Below are 21,896 nucleotides of genomic sequence, written 5' to 3'. Positions count from 1 at the left end.
GAATTATCCTTTTCTGATGGGAAATTGTGCTAGTGTAATAATTGACAAAAGGGAGGAACAAAGACATCTGGCTTAAAGTGTAAACTTCTCGGCTAATGAAGTGTTTTGCTATACTTTTCCTCTCCTGAATTTCTCTCTTTCTCAATTATCTGTGCAGACAGGCTCCCATTAATGCAGCAATCTGTTTGCCTCTGATTCTAAGATTATTTTGCTTCCCCAAACTGATATTATCTATACAGGAAAGCAGTAACAAGGGTAAGACGTTAAATGGAAGGCAGCTTTTATTACTTAGTCTTTTTCTGTAGTAATTTTCAAGAATGAAATTGGCAAAGAACTGGTTTGACCATTATGCTTGCATTGGTCTTCTAGTATAATTCAGGAAAAATGCAAACAAATTTTGAAAGTTTGTAAATTTTTGAAATGCATGAAAATTCTTTGTTTTCTTCAACTCCCATAGACACATTTTAAGGAGGATTTACATGCATTTTGAACAGAGCGAGACTAAATAGCTTTTATCTTTTATAGCTAGACCACCGAGAAATAAGCTGACATATTTTTCTAAACAAATCTTGAATCAGAAGTCAGAAGGAGATCATGACAGTCTGACACCATGGTGATAACCATGCTATGAATACTGGGGGAAGAACCTGAATGTACTAAAAGAAGCAGTATTTCCTCCATTAAAGAAGTTTTCTCTTTATTTCATTTTCTTCTACTGTACGGTATTCAGAAAACCTTAACAGAACTTATATAGAAAAGTGCTATATAAACTCACTATTTTCTAACACAGTGCCACAAGGAGGATAAACCTCTGCTGATATACTTAATGATTCAGGTCTTTGTTTTTCTTCAGTTTTGTTGATTGTTGTGCATTTTTGAGTATCGCAGTTGTTGTGTATTTTCTCCTCAAGTCTATGCCGTTTATATCCAGAGTACCTATATCTGTGCTGATACTCTTGTAAGGATGTCATGTTGTCTCCACCAAAGTGGTAGGTCAGTGAGGAATAAAACAAAGCTAGAAGTGTAGGCTTATAGCGTTGCTGAGGGTTTTACTGGCATATTGGCAATATTGACTGTACTGACAATTATGTGCAGAGTAAAATATATTGTGTAATGAAACTTTGGTCAGTGTGTGGGTCAGTGTGTGGTCAGTCTCATGTAGAAATAAGTGCTCACTTCTTAAAAATGTTTGAAAATCCCTTCCTTGCATTAAAATCAATCATTATCATTTCTTGTGTTTAAAAAAAAAAAAATGTCCTCACTCCAAATGCAGAACTCAGAAATAATTGAAAACTATATGTGGGTTACTTATCTGGGCTGCTGTACCGTTTTTCTTTTATCTTTTCAGTATCCAGTCCTTATTGAAAACCAGTGCATTCTCAGCCTTTCTACATAGCTTACAACTCAGCGTTTTGTTTTGGGGCTTTGCTCTAATATTATATTGTTGCATAGAGGAATACTTTTAAAATAACCTTCTCTCAAACAGCTGATATAATTTCATTTTCCCACTCATTGAAAAAGGCCTGTATCTATGGGATAGATCAAGTGTTTTCTGCCTGAAGGTCTGAGCAAGCCCTGTACACACATCACTGCCTAAACTGGCATGTTTCCACTACCACAAAGACAGAGGAAAGGAGAAGATAAGTGTAAACCTGGCACAGTGCTGATTACCGCTTTTCAAAAGACAGATTAAAGCTACCAGCAAGAGGATTAACAGTAACAGGGAGGCAGCTGGAAGGAATCAAGGACCCAGTTTATCACATGCAGCAGCACATGTATTTTATTACTTTTTCCTCAGGCCAACTTCAGCAGGGGATGCAGTGCCTAAAATCTAGTACTTGGTTGGCTAATTGGCAGACATGGCACATAAGAGTTAATGGATTTTGCATAGCAGCAATGTGAAGAACAGGAAAAACATTTGTAGACACCTGAGAAAAAGTTTCTCCTCCAGAAAAAGTCAGACCACCCCCCCCCACCCCCGCAATTGGTCTGCCAGCCTTTTTCTTTCTCGTCAACAAATGCATTTTCCTATGTGGGTGCCTGATTTTCAGTGACTTAATCTCTATATCAGCTCCTAAAGGAATCAATCTCATTTGCTATTTCAGATATTTTCTTTCCCTCATTGGAAATGAATCACCACTTTTAGTATCTGCTGCGTATCTAGGCATCTAGGGCATCTAGTCTCACTGCACAAGCAATATGAAAACATATGGTCCTGCTGTACTGCAGACCTTGGAGCAGGAAGATATATTAAATCTTTTCAACGCTGAAGAAGAATCCTGTTTGTATGTCCCTGTGTGCATTGCCTAAAACACTGATTACGTGTTATTTGTCATTCAGAAGTCTCAAATCTTGCTAAATTAACCTCTTATGTATCACCTAAATTGTCTTTCACTTATCTACATCTCTTTGCTCGGTGTCCTCTTGGTGGATGCTACCCGACTTTCTAGCCTCCCCATGGTAACTGTCATGCTTACCAGTGAAAAGTTAAACAGTCATTATTTGACCGATTCTAAAGAAAGCGTTAAAAATAGTGATAGATGTACCTGATTTCCCCAAATACAGCTCCTGCTCTTAATGTAACCAGGACTTTTTTACCATCAGGGCCTCCAAGAACTTGTACTTCTCCTTGTTTGATGATGTACATCTCTCTGCCAATCTCTCCCTGGACACACAAAGATATAGAGATCCCACATTTCAGCAAAGCAGGGTTTTTTTTTTTTAGTAGAATAATCTGACAAACTCCTCTTTAAATATCTTTGTACTTTCTCATACACAGATTTACCAGTATTACAGAGAAATAAATGTTAGTTTGCACTACTCTTCCTGGCATTGAGAACAAGCATTAGGACTGACTTTGGCCAAAGTAATTGTGAAGTGAGGCAAGAGTAAGACTCTACAGGCTAGCTTGAAACAAGAAGATTAGATAATAATCAGGATTATATCAGTTGTTTCCATGGCCTATTCTGGTGGTAACTGAAGTAATTTAGAAGTATATTTAATTATAGGTGGAAAAAAAAAAAAAAGGCTATGCTGGTTTTTATGCTATTACTTCTGATTGTCACTTATGTAATTTTAAAAGAAAAGTAAGAATCATCTACCATTCAAAAGTCTGTCTATTTTTATGTTATCACTTGATGATTTAAGAGATTATTAGCCTATTTATTATTCTACATGTTATAGATGATCTGTCAGGATTCAAAAGGGTAAAGTCAGTATAAATGAAAACTTGTCTGCAAAAAGTAGAAATTTAGGGTAACCTGAGAACATTACAAATGTAATAATTAAGAGTTCTCCCAACATCTCAGTAAGACAGGCAAGTAAATACTATTCCACTCATGCAGCTGTAACTGAGTAACTGAGGCAAATCAGTAACTTCAGCTTAAAAGTAAAAAGGCAGCACAACCAGGACTGAAAACATGGGGCTTGTACTTTCTGTCCCTTAACTTGCTCCTCCAAGCCTGCATGCTGGACTCTTCTCAGTGAAGCATGATGAACCTAGCATACAGCCAGGTAGGAAGTACTCAAGTTCCTCTGAGGTTTTTTTCATTACTACAAGATATTGCCTTAGTGGGATTACTATGGTGGTTAGCCACATAGTAGCTCTACACAAAGGGGTGGCTTTTTAGTCAAGCTGGAATTAATCAAACTGTAATAACATGATTTTTCCATTTCTTGAAATCCATCATTGCTGAGAACTATTTGCCTCTGACTGCAGGATCAAAATCTTAAATCTGTTTCTGTCATTTTTACCTCTGTTTTGGCACAGTCCCAGCCACAGTCCAAGATGTGCATTGTACAAGCAAACACACTAGACTGTACTCCTTTTCTACTCTTTCCCAGGCAACAGTAGTCCTGGGACTGATCTTCAAAGGGGCAGACCTGATCCTGCAGTCCATTCACAAACGTTTGACTTACTACACTGAAGTCAGTAGGACTAATTCAGCATTCAAAGAGAGAACCATGTTGAGGGAGCAGGACCTTAGTGAACTTCCAGCAATCAGGGCTACTCAAGACAAAAGCGGTTCTGATGATCAGCTCTGTGTGTAGTGCAAGCTGTGGATCACTTGCCAGAAGAACAACAGTGCTGCTTCTTCAACCATCCAGGTTTTAGTCACATCAAGCACTGTGAGTACGGCTTCATGCCTTTGGAGAAGAAACTTGAGCTCACTTGGTCAGAAGCTGAGCTATCTACCTCTGTTACCATAAGACCACGTTTAAGTTAAAATGCTAGGAGAAGATGGGTTTATTTGCCAAGGGGCAATGTACAGCTAGCTATGTATTCAGTGTGCATTCTGGAAATAGCTCAGAAATCCAAGTGTAGGTACAGCGAGGTCAGATTCTGCTGTAAAGAGCTGTGTGGGACGCCTTTGGTTTTCCTGTGGATGATTCTACTTAGAGCGTCTGAATACATAATGAAGCATTGTGTATTCACAAGCATCGTAGCTTGAGCTCTATAGGCTAAGTTTATATGTATATATGTGTAAAAAAATTCAACCTGCTCCATTTTAAATATTCAGACTTAATGACGTGTCACTAGACATGCTGTATTTACATAAAATACTTTTCCAGGCTACCACAGTTTTGTTTGATAATGTAAGTAATAAAATCCATATTGCCTTGCTCTAGCTTGAAACTTGAGAGTTTATTATTATTATTACACATAATACCATAATTACTTTTCTGCTGTCTAATTCACTCAGGATTAATTTTATTTAAGTATACTGGTGACCTATATCTGAACTCTTCTTCTAAAATACGTGTTTCCTTGCATTTGAAAGAGATATTAATGCTCACCTTTTTGCAGACAAAGTCACCAGGTAAATACACAATGGATTTCAGCCGTAGCAGCATGTCATATATCATCTGAGTATCACACCCCTGTTAAAATAATTAGAATTGTGCTTCAGTAACTGAAGTTATTATTGGTGCTTACACTGGACAGCAAAACCCAGCAGTACGTGAATGTGATGATCCAGGGATTCATAAGTGGAATGCAAAATGAAAACATCATAAAGATCACTTTTTAAAGCAGAGAAAATACTTAAAAGAACTGTCTTTCCAGATACTTACAAAGTGCTCTTCTCTCTGCTTGAACACCTCTTTCTACAAAGTAGACTTCTGCACATCTAAATCTGATTGCTGTGGAAGTTCAGTTAGTGCTAGGTTCAGAGCTTTACGGGTCTTTTATGTGAAACAATTTTTACTGATCCGGGGGAAAAAAGCAGATCATGCCCAATGCTGGTATGAATCTATGAATTTCATGTCTTCAACAAATGTTGCAAAAACAGTGAAGCTATGTATGGTTATACAATGATAACATGGGATTTCTTGCAATTACCCTAAGAAGCAAATTAGTGATAAGATAATAGTATGTCAAGACTATTTCTAAAAATACAGCCTTTTCTAATTTTTAACATGGCAGGATATATTTTTCCTGTGTTAAGTAACAACATTTAATTTATAGCTCTGGAAAACCATCACGAGAACAAACAAAAAGTTCCTTTGCACAAAACTAGGTTTCAGTCTCATGAGTACCACACATTGCTGCATTCTCCTGTAAAACTGCTTACTTTGAATAAGTCAACTTTATTGACAATGGCAAAGTTCACATCAATTGCAATGGCTAGCTGCATTTTGGTTGGCATCTGCTCCAATAATTCTGATTCATCTGCAAAATAAATAAAAAAGTTTAAAACCCTATTAGTTAGAAAATATAAAGGAAGAATGAAAAAATGTTCATAAAAATGAGCATTATATAGAAAAATAGCTCAGTAGAGTAATTCTAGCATTTATGAGTTCTGATGAGGAAAATGCTGATATGCTTTCACCATAAGACATTGTGGTTTAAGTTGCATACTGTCTAATGTTATAATGAGAACATTCTATACCTTAATAGAATTTTTGAAGTAGTAAGCATCATACTGCTCTGGAGTTTTTTGCTTCTCTGAAGTAAATTGAATACCCTCCTCTCACCCTCTCCCATGAAATTCAGAAGAGAAGAAACGTGAATTTCACCTTATATCTGTCTATACAGAGCTTTCCTCCTTTTGAATTACTATGTGACCAGTGTTTGAAAGCCTTACCCAGCATTCCTTGCGAGTCCCATGTGTATTCATACCAGGTTCGAACACGATTTTGAACCACTTTTGGAATTGAATAAGTGTTCATGTAGGAGACTGTGTTGTCCATACAGGAGCGATAGTAGTTCTGTCCTGCTGTAGCTGCTCCAATTACATCTCGCATCTGCAAACATCATTCGCTGTTACTACACATTTCACCAACAATAGTCTGGATTTGAATATCTTTTCAACAACTTATTAAAAGAACAAAACGTTTGTTTGCAAAATAGCTGGTTCGTTATATATTCAGCTATATGTTTTGAGCCCTTTTGTCTGCTTTTTCAGAAACATTAATGACAATCTAGTTATGTTAGAAGCTTTCAGCTTACTCTTCTATCTCATATTTCTGCACTTGGACGAAAAATACAGATAATGATTTCTTAAAAATTCATAATAAAGCTGCTCTGCGTTTGGTATGCAATGCAAATCAGAAATGAAATGAACTAGGTTAAATTTCTGCAATAACATCAGCTGACACCACTAGAACTAAGATCTTGCCGATGTTTACATTGTTGAGTGCGTCTAGATCAGTCATAAAAATCCAACTTGGGCTGAAAGTTGATCTTAAAGATTTTAGTGCAGCAGCATCATTTAACATTTCAACACAGTTGAGTTAATGTCAGTTAACTTTTAAAAAGCGAATGAGTTAATGTTCGTAGATATTCCTGCTTTGTAAGTGTAACTCTGTAGACATGTTCTTAGTAGAATGGCTTAATATTGCAGTGGCCAAGGATTAGTATGTCAGTGGGCTAAATTCTGCTCCTTATTACAGAGATGCAATTGATTGCACAAGGAACAACACTTTTTAGATAAGTGTGCTAAAGCAAGACTAATAATTTCAGAAATTTTAAGAGCTCTTTGTAAACAGGAGTTGTAAACAAGCTTCAATGAAGCTGTGTATTAATATCTAAGTTTTGATTCTGCAGTTGACTATACTGGTTGCAAAGGCTAATTTATAATGGTGGAGTGGTGGTTTCATAGATTGTTATATCAAATTAGAAAAAAAATAGACTTGTAAATATGTAAACTCTGAAGTTTAACCCAATATACTTGAATCCAATAATTTTCCAGAAGAAATATTTTCTATGAAGAAGTACTTTGCTGTATTATTAGTAATTCTTGATTGTGGACTAATTTTAAATTCTATGGGTAGGTTCTGTTTCATGATAGTTGAGTATCGCCTCTTGCACTTTTAAATAGAAAAAGCAATTTTTTAACTAATTGAACTTTTTCAAATCTTGTACTCAAAATAAAAAAGAAATGTTACCAGGTTTCGTGTTCATCTTTTCATGTTAATTCTGTCAGTGACATAAATGTACAAATCCAAAGGTCTGGAAGAATTTCTATAGGAAGCTAATATGAAGTGCAATCTCATAGAGGAACTATGACATTTGTTCTTCTGTAAGCAAGATATTTTAAAACCTATGGATCTAAAGCCCAAGACTAAGAGTTACAAGCTGAAAATAGTTCATGCTGGGTAGTGTTCATTTGGAAATCTAACTGATTTGCTTTACTATGGGCTTTTTTTTTCCTCTTGCCAAATGAGAAGGAAGAGGAATGGAAAACAGCTAATTTTCAGGTTAACAAATATTTTGAAACCTATGGAAAAGAGCAGAATTCTTGTATGGCAAAGGTCATCGCATTTTGCATTAGCAACACTTTATTACCAGTAGTATCAAGCATGAATTATTCAATAATTTGTAAATATTAATGTAACTATGTTTTCAATTATAAGTTTTATATCAGATTTAACAGTACAGTGTGAACATTAAGGAGCTGACTCCTTGGCTATTAGGAAAAAGAAGGAATCATATATAGTTTAAAGAATCATCTGCATCCTGCAATCTTGGATTTAAATCAGCTTGTGTGCAACTTTGGAGACATGGTCTACAAAACTGGGAAGTGATTAACATACATAGTTGTCAGAAGAATAAATATGGACGATAGCTAAAAACAGGGACATTCGTACGGAAGCTAGTCTTTTTCCTGGAAGAGCTAAGCCACACTAAATTGAATATATTATCACATAAATATAACATACATTTAATTTAATTACATTAAATTATTTTATACATTAAATAATTTATATTATTTGTATTATATATACATTAAATAATTTAATTACATTAAATTGAATATATTACAGTAACTTGAACATATATAGCTATTGGTTTATTGATGTACCTGACCAATTAAGCTGGAGAAGACGAAGACACCCAAGAAAAAATTCAGCAGTTGAAAAACTATCTCAAACAGGGTTTGTGGTTCTGGAAGGCCGCCGATGGTGATTAAAGTACGAACTGCCCAGTAGTAACACCTCAGATACCTGTGGATACAGACAGCATTTGTGTTATTGACTATAAGTACCTGCATGGTTGAAGCTAAACATACACATGCCTGGGTTGGGCCTTTCAGTGATGCCTTATTGGTCCAAAAGCTCTGAAAACTTTTTTATAAACTGTTATGATTTTACAAATAATCAAATCTTATAAATCAGATTGAGGTGAATGTTCTCACTGACAGCAAATTAAGAATATATGGAAAATGCAGCAGTTAGTGTTTACTGTTGTTTAGTAACTGTACATGGCAGTATGGAAGCATATGGAATTGAAATTGCCAGGATGGACATTAGAGCGTTAGAATGCTGCCTGTGAAGATCCAAAGATGTTGAAAGCTGTATAAAAATTTTTAGAGACTTCTCAGACCATACTCGTAGTATACTAGGTAAACACACAGTCTCTTTCATAGTTTTACTTCTTAATGATGGCAGTGTCAAGGGTTTTGCTGTCCACGACAAATGCAGTCTTGTCCCTCTTATCTGCACGCAAAAGATTGCTGCAGAGCATCATTTTGCTACTCCATTAACCATGCTGTGCCCCCATCCAACTTTACTTCTGAGAGCTCTTCATTGGCTCTCTTTCCAGTGTTAGATCAAAGAGAAACTACAGGTTTTCACAAGCTACAGGCTAATTCAGTTTCTCCATAACACTTCTGTCTTATTCAGCACTGAAGGGCTGACTCTAGTATTCATCTTCTTCAGTGGCTGGTCTCCTCTACTCCTTCCATTACCTTAATAGACAAACACATTTTTGCCTTCTTCACTGCTTTCCCTCAAGGCTGGGAAGAGTTTTCCATGAATAGCTTCAAAAGCACCTTGTCAACGTCCTTCCACACTTTTCTCAGAACTCTCTTGTTCTAGAGGTCAAATACGGTAGTGATCAAAGGTCAGTCATTAAGACTCTGCTTCATAATATGGCCCTGTATGGACTCCTTCCTTGAATCCATCTGCTGTCCATCACTGCTCATCCTTGAAGTGTGAGCTCTTTGGCCCAGAAACTTTCTTCTCTGTTTGTACAGCCCTTTGCATGACAGAGCTCATTTAGTGGTGTACTTCTATTAGGATCATAACATAAGCTTAGAAAGACAACAAAGGACCTGGACAGAATGAATTTTTCAAATTTGGTGAGGATAGTCATACAAACTACCCTATTTGTTACATTAAATGCCTTGGTATCTCTAAGATGCTGTTTTAAATTCCATTGTAAAACATGGCACCACTGGTAATGCAGCATCCCCCATACTGTGCAGCTGGGATTAGTTAGTTTTAATAGTTGTCATAAATGTGTTATTGTTTCCTTCATTTCTGAGCTAACAAGTAATTGATTTGGAATATTTTTAAAGCCCCCTATTAATTAGAATTTGACTTTCTGAGTGTCTGAACAATCAGACTTCAGCTTCACTCATGATTTGGAATGGAAGTTCATTTCCCCTAATTGTACAAAGAGAATTTCTGTTTCATCTATGACCACAGCTTCTGAAGCAATCAGAAGACTCATTCTACTTATTGAATTTTATTGAGCTTGAAATAAAAAACCAGAACAAATACTTTCTGAGATGTTTGTTTTGAAATAGACAGCCTAGGATGCATCTTCTCATGTCTGCCCTGAATTTGAAGCCACCTGATCTGCTTGCAGACTTGAGGCCTACATTTTAATTTGATGACGCCTCACTTCTAACCTTTTCTTATTTTAAGAGATGAATGCAGCTCCTATTAACAGATAGTGCAGGTAAGAGTTCAAGTGGAGGACCAGGTGTTATTGCAAATAAATTGCAAGAAAATGATCTTGCAATAACAACTAATTCAAGTGGGGAATTTTCCATTTTAAACCACTTCAAAGTGTTTCCAAATCTTCCATTTGAAAGGTCAGGCTTTACCAGGCAATTGATTTTTGCTTTTCCCTAGGAAGTCACTTTTCTCCTGCTTTCAGATTCACGAAATGCAGTAATAATGGTCACTTTTATCGTAGTTATCTACTTTTAGATTTTAACAGCTAGAACTGGCAGTTTTCATTCAGAGTTTGTAAGTCAAAGAATTCATTGCATATGTGTCATCATAGTAGTTCTCCCTGTTGTGGTTGCAAAATGAACAACTGGATCACACTACTATTACATTTTCACTCAGATTAAAAAACAAATCATCACCTATGCAAGTTTCCACCAAAGGATGCATAGGTGGCAGCTTTCTCTCAGAGCTCTGTAGCATAAATGAATAGCAAGAAAAAGCCTCAGATCTATTTAAGAAGAATTGCAGATTTAAGTATAAAATTATGTCCCTACCGTGTCTGAGGGGAATCATCAGATAAAGCATATTAATATCATATTAATTCACCATAACTGAGAATGCGGTGGCAGTTGAAACATGCAGAGGCTACAAATATGAAAGTATAAAGAAATTAGCATTAGTTCTTAAGCTAGCACCTACAGGAAATAATAGTAATTAACAAACTGCCTCACTCCCAGTGGCCTCGGACCTTGTTAAGTTCAGCATGATAGACAATATCATCTTGACTCTGGGAACATCTACAAGGAATGAAAACAGCTCCTCAAAGAACTTCAGGAGTGACATTCTTCTCTGCAGCAATGTGTATCTAAAATGTGAGGGTTTTTCCACAACTGTCCACCCTTTCTAAAGATACAGCTAACACAGTGCATTCTTCTGTGATTTTACTTCAAAGGAAACTTTCTATTGGCAAAGTCACAGGATGTTCCCTATCTCTTAGGCACAGGTTTTATATTTTCTCCATTTACTCATTTTATTGTTTTTATTTTATTCTGAAATAAGAGTTACATGGTTGAAATATAAGACATATTATTTTCTAAGACATGAAGAAATGAGATTGTAAATTTTGTTTATGGAAAGCCAGAAAAAACAGATTCCAATTTCATTGGTATTAGCAGCTCTGATTCCTGTAGTTCAAGTTCCTGGAAACCATCATTTGCCATACAGCTTACTAGCCTACTATAAAATTACTGTTGGAGCAAACAACACGAGACAAGAAAGAGATTTTCCCTCTGTACAGCATGGATGGTATGTTTATCCTTCAGGCAATCAAACTACTGGATTTTTCCCTGAAATAAGTTTGAGGTAGGGAAAAAAAACACTGCAAGTAAGATACTTGCAATGCTATGCCAATGAAAATATCTTTTTTCCTAAAAGTCCATTTCAGAATAAGCTAAATTTCTTACATGGTTTTGGTTAATACAGTTAAATCGAATCTTTGCGCATATGGCTTTCAGATTTTAAGGTGATATGCAGACATTAGTTTCAGCCCAGTGAAGCATTAATTCAGGGCTGTCACATGAGACGTCTCTCTGATTACAACCAAGATGGTTATGAAGTGGAATAAAGAGAGGGCTTTTATAAATTTGTATCCTAATTCCTTCCGTCTTGATATCTTTTTTTTCTTGAGTGACTTATTCGTCAGTTGACTGTGAGTGTGATGGTCTCAAACAGTATAGTGTGAACTAAAAAGCTTCTGTATAAAAAACTATGGCTACAAGTGGCAGGTTTGAAACCGTTAGGTCTGACATACCTATGAGCTGGGCTGTGCATTCACAGTTTTTCTGCAGGCCCAAAACTGCCTCTGTATAGCAAGCGCTATGAGTACGACACATCAGCCCTGTTGTAAGTATGATGCATGGCTGATATGCATGTATGCTGGTATGCATGTACAGGACACTTTTAAGATACACCAGTCTTGCTGAGTATTGGTCAATGTGTGCCAAAGAAGTAGAGTTGCTCTAGGCATGTACAGTGACCATCTTTTGGGATTTCCAGATGTCTGCTAGGTTTGTGCCCACAGGAGGAAGGCAACATGTTACAGAGAAACATCGTTAGGATGCAAAAGGGTCTTTTGATTAGTAAGTATTCTGGAGAATTTTTGCAACCTGCTTGTGGAGGACTTGCAAGCAGTAGAAGTTCATACAGAAGCTCATATAACACGAGTAAAGGGGAACGACTTGTAGTTCCTAACTTTAATGTTGAACTTAGGGGGTTGAATGAGGAATTTCAGCTTCCTGTGCTTAGTTTCCCTTATGGGAAATGGCAAGAGAGAAAGATAATTCCATGGGACAGTTCAGAACAATGACATTAGGTTCCTGCTTGAATCACTTTCTGGAGGATCTATCCATTATCCTGAGGAGTCAGGGAAAACAGTCTCTTCCTGAGGTACCTGAAATAGATCGAAACCAAACATATGGAGTTCAAACTGTTCACTTAGCTATAGTTAGGAGGCCTTATTTTAATATCCTGCTGCTCTGGGCACATGAGATGTACATAGCATTGTGTCCGTAATGCTATTCTTCTTTATTAGGAGTGTCTGAGGTTTGCCTGCCTAACTGTACCAAGCCCATCAGTGCAGTTTTAAGGTTGGGAACATACTGTATGGCTAATTTGGTTATGCTGGAGGGTGGTGAAGTTGACGGTCCTCTGTACCTCGGCTTGATGCCGTTGACTGAAGGCTGCCATTCAAAAGACTTGAAACCTTTTTGGACCAACACTGACACTCTAGAGTCTGAAAACAAGCTGGAAAAGAACATAGCTAGCAATAATTTGCAAAAAAAGCTGCTTTGGTAGTTTTTCTTGTGGTTTGAGTGCTGTGCTACATCTGTTAGTTATAAATTGAAACTTTACCATGTAGTGTGCCTACTCAGAAACGTACATATGATCAAACTGATTAAGGAAATTGCTGTATGCCTATTCTTCTTTTTAGCCTGGAAAAGAAAAAAATGACCCTAGAAATGTTGGAATGTTTTCAAACTGTGTTTGGCCACGGACACAGTAGGGATGGTACATAAAATATTAATACCACTAAATTAGTGCCAATCTATTTGCTTTGGGTCAGTGTAATCTGAGACCACTGCAATTTTGTTTTATTTGTCGAAATGCTAACTGTCTTTTTAAAATTAGCTAATAAACTATGTTTGTTTTATCTGTATTCCCATTCTACATCAGGCCAATAGCACATTTTGCTTCAAATATTGGCAACTCTGTTTGTTATGTGAAAGGAAATTATGTCTGCATTGCTGGACTATAATGAATACTGCAGTTCTGGTCACTTTTTCCTACAGATTTATCCCAGATTGTTCTTGTTTCCTGCTTTACAAAGAGACAAGTATACGTAGAAGTATCTTGTTTAATGTGTTTAAATTCACAGTCAATCTATCTCCAATAATAACTGATTTTCACATAATGCTTCTCTTTCAAAAATCCCCATTTATTCAAGAATCAGATAATATGTAATGTCTGATTCCATAACCCCGTGCAAAAGGCATTTGTTGTTACAAGCTGTATGCAAGATATATATACAAGCTGTATTTAATAAAATGCAGCTCATGGGATAATGTGTGGGATCCCATGTACATTAAATCATATATTCTAGTATGAGTTAGGTACAGGCAAAACAATAACAGCATACATTCACCAATTAATGTCAGGATGAGGCAGATTAACGAGTTAATGAGGCCTGTATGGATATATTATGATATGTGTTTTATTTCAACATCTCAGTTTAATACAGAGTTTGAATTATCAGTTTCTTATCATTTATAATAATTCTGCCCTAAATCATGTGTGATTTCAGTGTGATGTCATTTGAAAAATTCTTCTGTCTCCTCATGCAGAAGGTACCACAAAGCATTAAGCAACCTGACCATTGCCTTTGGACACAACTGCACTGTCTGTGATCAAGCTAGCAAATCATTTCTACCAGTTGGTTCCCTCGAGTGAAATGTAAAATATCCCTGCCCATAAGAAAAAAGGAAGACTTTTTTAATCTGTTCTCTGGGCTGTTCTGAACAGTAAAATCTTAAAGACTGAGTGAGAACCCTACTTTCAGAGCACTTTCGTATTTCTCAGTCTTCGTTACCTTATTTTTTAGTTACGAAGCAAGTATTTGTAAGAATGACATTAACTTAAATGACTACAATAGAAATTCATTCCTCGTTTTTCTTGTCAGATTTCTGGAAGTGCTGAGCTTGCAAATAACTACCTGTGTATAACTTTATGTACATAAATAGTCCCACTGAGCTCCATGGCCCTGCCTACATGGGTATCTGATTACAGTACTCAAACTGTGTATTTTTGTGGGGTGTGGAAACTTGAACCGCGTCATTTTTTGAAAGAGAACCTAATTATTATATCAATGCTACTTTGCACAAAGCACGTTTTATTCTCAAAGGCTATTTTCTTTCCCTTCAAAACAGTGACTTCACACTTAACTCATGAAGTCTGACAAAATTATAAGAAAAAAGAACATGTCTCTAAGCTGTTAAAAGAGAAGTGTGAAAAGTTGTTTAAATGGTGATTTATATCACCAGTACTATATTATTATGTGCCTTTCCAGAGAATGTAATTAATGAACAAACTGAGCTTCTGTGGAGTTAAATATATTATGGTCTTTGGAAGAAATGTAAACACTTTCATATATCTGAACCTACTAGATATATTGTTACATGATTACACCCAAAACACATTATGTTACAACTTTGCTATTTTCTCTTTCTTCCTTTCCATCATCTTAACAAATGTCTCTTACTTGGCTCCAAGCCCATTGCTGTCATGAGGAGTTTGTGGACAAGTGTGCTAATATCCACTCCTCCCCACTGGAGAATTTCTTCACCACATGTTTAAGTGTGACCTTCTCCAAAGATCAGAGTCAGTGGGTGGAATTTTTTCAGAGCAATCACTGTGGTATTTAGAGGGAATAAAATGCTGCATTTTAATGACATAATGCTGTGTGGCAAAAAAATTCTACGCCTCTGACCCCTTCAAGGGATTGTTCTTCTAATCCTATCTGTCCTTCTAACACTTCCCATATGCATATGTAATCAGTAAATTTAATTTATGACCCCTGATACTTTCTAAATGTTTAATTAAGTTAGTGCTTAGCTCTGACTCATAAACCTGTGAAAGCAGAAAGTGGTGAACTGATTATTCACTGCACCTGCCCTCCAAATATTTGTTAGTAATGAAAGCTGCTAATCAGCAGTTATGGTCCTAAAAGTTAGCTATACAAGCACTTATCAGTGTAAGGGCACACCATGTGAGCAAAGTCATGGGAAAAAAGAGGGAGGCAGGAAGGAGTGAAACAACAAAGGTCTTTCAGAAGAAAAGGACTTACATGTTTCCTTTGCCATCGTATACCCATCTAGTGCTGCCAAGTCCTTCATAGTCCGAAGCCCAATAATACAGGCATGCGTTCAGGTGCAAGATAAACAATAAGTATCCAGTTGTTCGAATGACCCTGTAAAAGTCAACAGATTCCAAATTGCAGATGACTGAATTCCTGTAAAATAGCTTGTATTTTTCCCCCCTTTTAATACGGAACCTTTTGCTTTTTTGAATCAACGATGTTTATGCTAAGCATCCACTAAGTAGTTCTCCACTTGTATTAACTCTGTGAAAAAAATAGCTGGCAATTACCTGTCTCTCTCATGTTCTTCTAAGGTCAAATAAATAACTTTCCTAGAATGCTTGACACAGATCATGCTTCCCTGAGGATTCCAGCATCCACTTATTTAACTGCCTATGAATATTTATGAAAGGGGGAAACTATATTAATGAGGCTAGAGGGTATTAATAAGTTCACAAAACTCTTTTTAAGATAGACTCTAATCTTGTTTTGAAATAAAGCCAAGAAGTGTCTGCAGTCAGAAATGAACCGCTTTACAAGACCTGAGTTAGAAAGCTTTCTGCAGGTCTGCTAAATTGTACGATTTAGTGACCACAGCAGGATTAATCCCAGCTCTTATGCTTAGGGCCAGTTCTTCAAAGAATGCTAATGATGAACTACTTAAGCACCAGGCGGCTTTCTGTTTAATGCAATAATGATCTCATTGTATATCTTCTGTGCAATGCATGGAGATCAAAAGAAAAGATCTGGATTCAGCTCTCCATTCAAGCAATCATGTAGCTAAGGGGTAAGTAAGCAGGAAAACTACCAGGACTTGCCTACATACTGGGACGTTGGTCTATGGTGAGTTTATCTGCTGCAACTGAAATGTAATGTGGTTTGTCAAGCATAGTAACTGAGAGAGTGCTCATATGAACATTTAATAATTTAGTATGACCTATAAACTAAGTTAATGAGAAATAATGTCTCTATAGCTGCTTCTGTATTATGCACTGCTTTACTGGATCTTCAGGTGCCCTTGCATGCTCTTCTTTGCACCTCCATGTCACTAAGCAATCTTCTTACCTACATACACCCTTCTTTTTTAGAGTGCTGACAGCTGGATGCCACTTCTCTGTTTAAAGGTTGGTGTGTCCCCAGGACTAGTCTGTTTAGGGTTGCAAGCAGTTGAGAACAGCAAACAGCCAAAATGAACTAGTAATACAGTCATATTGACTGTGCTGGGTCTTGTGCATGCGCTTGAATCCATGCGGATGGGCTCCTGATGTCTAAGAAAAGATTTTAGAAGCCCTTGCTGCAGTGTATGTTGTATTTTTCTAGGCACATGCTGACTCTACCGTAACGGGTAGGTAAGATGTAGTAAGTTTTGCTAGCTCTCTTCCCACAGGCTTTATCTAGTGAGTTTGAGAAGAGAATCCATCCGGGTTCATATAAGTGCTGTGTACAGCATTTAGTTTGATGTCACCTAATTCACTGCAGTGAAACTTTTTTTACCGCCTTATCATTCAGATGGACACCATATCAGAATTGCAGAACAAAATAATATTGTTACATTCAAAGAAAATGCAGTAGTTTATACAAACAGCCTCATCTCTTATTTTATATTTCTTACCCCCCATTATATTTCTTACCTTCCATTCCTAGTCTTCTTCTGTATAGCTACATCTCCATTTGCTCTCTTGCTTTTCTTTCTCTAAAGTCTTTCGATCAGCCAATTAAAAAAAAGCTTTACCATGAAAATGTTTTTACTGATGAGTACCTTATAAACTGAGAACTCAGTGTTTTCTGAAATATATTTTAAAGTATTCAATCAGGGCATAACATGAGATATCTAATAGGTGTTTTTTCAATTACAAAGTATAACATTTGGTAACAGAAGTATTCAGGCAGTTTTTTCCATCGCACACTCTAGCAGTGCACTGATAGAAAAGCCTATAGGCAATAAAGTAGCAGTAAGGTTAACTCCACATTTGCTCAGTAGTATTGAACTCCACATGCTTTACCATGATTCTTCAGTATATCTTCAGAGAAATTTGAAATTGCATTACAGTTATGGAAAGTGTTCTATTTTGCACGTTTCAGGTTTCTGGCCTCTTTAGAGGATGAGGTAGAAAATGGATTCACTTCATCGTAGTATTTACACCTCTGCACATGGTTCATACTGGAAAATGCAAATGGTTCAGTGTGACCAAGAAGCCAAGACACAAGCAGCAGTTCACAGTTGTGGCACTCAGCCAGTGCCATGCTACAAAGCTGTCTAAATTGACAAGGCAGAATAGCTTTGCAAAGTAGCTGGCTCTGTTTTGCAGCTACTCCTAACATAGGACAGGACCAGTGGGATCTTGCTGTGCATGTCTTAGCCTTTCTAAATGAGCACTTTCTCTATATTCTTCCCACACAGATCAACACCACATCTTTCAAAGTCAGGATAGTCTGCAGATGTAGACAGGCCTTCCTTAATCACTTTAAACAATCACTTTCCATTCCACACCTTTATATAGTGTGAAACTCTGCTTCTTGCAAAACTGCCTATCAAGGTGAAAATGGATTTGCTTATTAGCTCCCATTTCTTTGAAAGTTGTATACAGCACAACATCACTGTTACATGCAAACTAATTGCTTGATTCAAAACCATCTAGCTTAACGATCCACATCTCCCAGTACCCATGGCAACTATTACAGGAGATACAGAAAAGTTATTAAATTATGACTCCGAAGTACAAGAAATTAATATAGAAAATAATGTATTAATTTTATAAGTGCTTAACATTAATTAGAAATTTCTAGGAGTGTTACCCAAAATATGAAGGAAAAATACATGTTAATTTTCTTGTTTAAAACAAAATATGTTTCTGAGCAAACCAGACCTTTTAGGACAAGGATGTTATTGAGCACCAAATATCTGGAAGATCTCCAGTGGAAAAAGAGTGAAACAAAAGATGAATTTGGGGCAGATTTCTACCTGTTTGCAGGAAGCTAGGCTGACGTGGGAATTTCTCAGCACTGAGAAAGAGAAGAACAAGAAGCAGGTTATAGAGAAAGACTTCTCCATGATCAAGAAAATAAGCAGTGCTCTAGGACAAAATAGCATAAAAGACACAATAGGGGAAAAGAGATGCATGGTCACAGACAAGGAATGCTGGGAAGAGTGCTTCATCAAAAATTTCCTTCCTTCTTCTTGACAGAGCACCATAGCCTCATGATGTAACTCTAGTTTTACAGTTCCTAAAGGACTCTCCCTTCTAGCCTCCCATTGTGACCACGTCAGCAGTACAGCTCCACTGCACCTTTAGCCTTCATCCCTTCACACACACCTAACACAACTCTTTTCCACAGACCACAGGAAGAAAAAGTTCACTCTTGATCTCTCCAGCCCTGTTGCAGTGTTCCACTAGCTGGTTGTAAGCAGACAGCTGAAAGATATGTTAGCAGGTATTTCTTATAGTCCCAGTTATATTTGGCCAGGTAAGACCAAAGAACAGTTTTATTTCATGTGGTTATTTTTTAGACATATTTCTCAATAAAAGTTCCATATCTGAAAAGTCCATCCCTAAATTTCGGTGTAGAGTCCTTAGACTTTTTCATTACTATTGTTTATAGTAGGTAGCAACATGATAACTCCTGGGTAACCACACATCTCAGAGAAATTATGCCTTCCACATCTAAAATACTGACAGAAATAACCCATTGTAGGCCTGTAAATCAGGCTATGATAACTACAGAGCATGAGAAAATTCATAAGTTTACTGCTATTTGAATTTAGAAGAAAAAAAAATAGGCCTAAGTGTAGGAACAACAGTTATCCCTAATCACATGATGAAGTGCTTTAAGGAGGGCATCTCCCAGTATACTCTGGGCATCTTGGGAACCTCTGAACCTCTGGTTTCAGCTCTCAGGGAGACATAGATTGCATGCATTAAACACAGAATTCAAGGAAGGTACGGTTCGCTGTCTCTAGCTTGTTCCTGAGAGGTCACCATCTGCCTTTCACTCTCGCAAATGCACACTCTGTTGTCATCATGCAGTTACTTGGGCAATAGAGAAACAGTTCTTTTTCTATAATCCCACTGTTTAGCAAAAGGCTTCAGCAGCCACTGTACCAAAGCTAAGTGTCGTCTCCCAGAATAACAAGGGACATCACTCATGTCATGAAACCATGTCTCAATTTTTTTGCATTAAAGAAATACATTGCTGTTGTTATAGATTAGTATTATGAACTTTTTTGGAATGCCTCACATTAATAATGGGAATTACCATTGCCATAATGATCAACAAAGACTTTGAGTAAAAGAGAGCAGCACATCTTTTTATTTATGAATTCAGAAATCTTCTAGATGGGGAAAAAATTAAGACTATAAAGCTCTCAATTGCTTCAGTGCAATGTGGGACTGCCAATACTTTATCAAGAGTGGAAAACCTTCTGCCTGTTTACTAATACTTAACAGCATTTCCGTCATTACTGCCCTAAGAGTCAACTTGCCCATATCAGATTGACTAACTCTTATTGGCAGTTATCTGAGATGGTGATTTTCTAGGTGGCCTCTAAACCATCGTGTCAGTGAATTAGCACTGTAGCTTTGAGGGTGAGTTTTGAGCTGACCTCCAGAAAACCATTCTGCCTTTTTGAATTTCTTCAGCCATAGAAGGTCATCGCAGGCCTACAATAAAATCCTTGCCTTGACTGAGGATTGCTTCAAAAACTGAGAAACAGTGCTGTGCTCTCTGGTGCTGATCTGAGACAATATCCTCCAGGAGCAGCTAGTCTGTGTGGTTATCCTTCTCCTCATCCTTCCGCTGCAGCTGCAGGAGGACTAACTGCCACTCCCAAAAGCACTGCAAAAACAAGCTGTTGCTGTGGTAGCTTGCTTATGAAGCAGTTTGACAGTAAGAAATCAAATACTGCTATCTGTAGTAACCAGCCGTACAGAGGGGTTCTTTTCATCTGTAGTTGAAAATGGTGCTGACCAACCAAAAGAAGGATTATATGATGAAAAAGATTTGGATTTTATGAACTACTTGCAGTTATTTTTGGCTTGCTTCTACTGTGCATCCAATAAAATCTCACTGTGCATAGACCCTGGTTATAGTTGATACGAGCCCGTTTTGATGATCACTTACTGCAAAGGAAGTTCATGTGTAAGCAACGATTTTTACTGGATTTACAGCTAGCTGCATCTGTGAACGTGGCTAGATCACAGTCTTTGATACGCCACATTTAATTATGCTTCAGTTTGTAGGAGCTAGAGCCATTCTCCTAGAAGCCACCTCTGACTGTCTTGACTGGCCATAGACATACAACCTCCTCCAGATAGGATGAATTGCCTTTGAACTCAGATGCCTAAACCAGTTTTTTCCATTTTATGAAAAAAAATAGGCAAAGGAAGAGTCATACAGTCACCAGTAAGAGAGTAAATAAGTCACAAGCTAGTTTTCAGCTATTGACTCAGAACAAAGGATTCATGGGTTCAAAATCCATGTCCAGGGTAAATGGATAATTGCAGGTGGTAAAAGCACATGCTTTGTTCTCCAGGTGCCTCTTTATAAGAGAGAATCTCAATGTGTTGTGAGTATATCTGTGTGGGCTCAGGCTTATTGTCACAATACACTGGAGAATGCTTAATCTGAGAACCTATTTCATGCTTCCTGGGTCTTGTGCTTGAACTAAAACTCCCTTAGGAACATCAGGCAGGAGTTCAAATGGCTTCGTGTCAACTAGCAAAAAACAGACTATTTACTGGGAACTTAAGTACCATAAGATGTAAGCAACAGAAGAGAAATATTTGTTAAGGTTGCCCGCATGGACTTAAATGGGTAAACTGGAGTATGTTTAAAGATCCAGCTTTCATTTACTGGATGTACAAGTCACTTACTTACCTTTTCTGTATCCGTTTTCCTATCTGCAATATTAGAACTAGATTTATTATACCTTGGGCACCTACACCACATGATGTTATCCAATCCCTAATACCATTGCTAAGTAAGATTAAAAAAAAGAAAAGTAATAAAGAGTAATTAGGAAGAAATTACAAAGTATAAGCAAGACAAAGAAGAAAACTCATTACTTTTAATGAGATTTAAAATTGGAAAACAGTGAGCCAGTGATTCAGAAACTGAAAAGCAATTTCTCCATGTTGTAGAGATTACAGAAAAGCCTGCTCTTGTACCAACAAGACAGAAAACTATTAAGTAAGTGAAAGGAGATGGCAACATAAGAATAATGCTGGTGGAGGTCAGCAGATCAGAAATACTTTAGAGGAACCGTCAAACTTCTAAGTTTTGTTTTATTTAGCAGGTATCTGAA

General features: G+C 37.1%; 1 protein-coding gene across 1 annotated transcript in view; it reads right to left on the bottom strand.

Annotated features, from left to right (window-relative positions):
- The window catches only part of CNGB3 (cyclic nucleotide gated channel subunit beta 3), a 75,872-nt gene that overhangs the window by 7,566 nt on the left and 46,410 nt on the right, over positions 1–21,896 (bottom strand). The window contains exons 10-15 of the mRNA XM_068933109.1: positions 15,584–15,706; positions 8,307–8,448; positions 6,087–6,246; positions 5,574–5,671; positions 4,798–4,881; positions 2,547–2,665 (exon numbers count right to left, since the gene is read on the bottom strand). Of these exons, the coding sequence (XP_068789210.1) occupies positions 2,547–2,665; positions 4,798–4,881; positions 5,574–5,671; positions 6,087–6,246; positions 8,307–8,448; positions 15,584–15,706 (726 nt within the window). The remainder of the gene's footprint in view (positions 1–2,546; positions 2,666–4,797; positions 4,882–5,573; positions 5,672–6,086; positions 6,247–8,306; positions 8,449–15,583; positions 15,707–21,896) is intronic.

This window comes from Struthio camelus, chromosome 2, assembly GCF_040807025.1.
Source record: "Struthio camelus isolate bStrCam1 chromosome 2, bStrCam1.hap1, whole genome shotgun sequence".
Classification (NCBI taxonomy): domain Eukaryota; kingdom Metazoa; phylum Chordata; class Aves; order Struthioniformes; family Struthionidae; genus Struthio; species Struthio camelus.
Note: the sequence above shows the minus strand (reverse complement) of the source record. Positions and strands in the feature narration are given on the sequence as shown.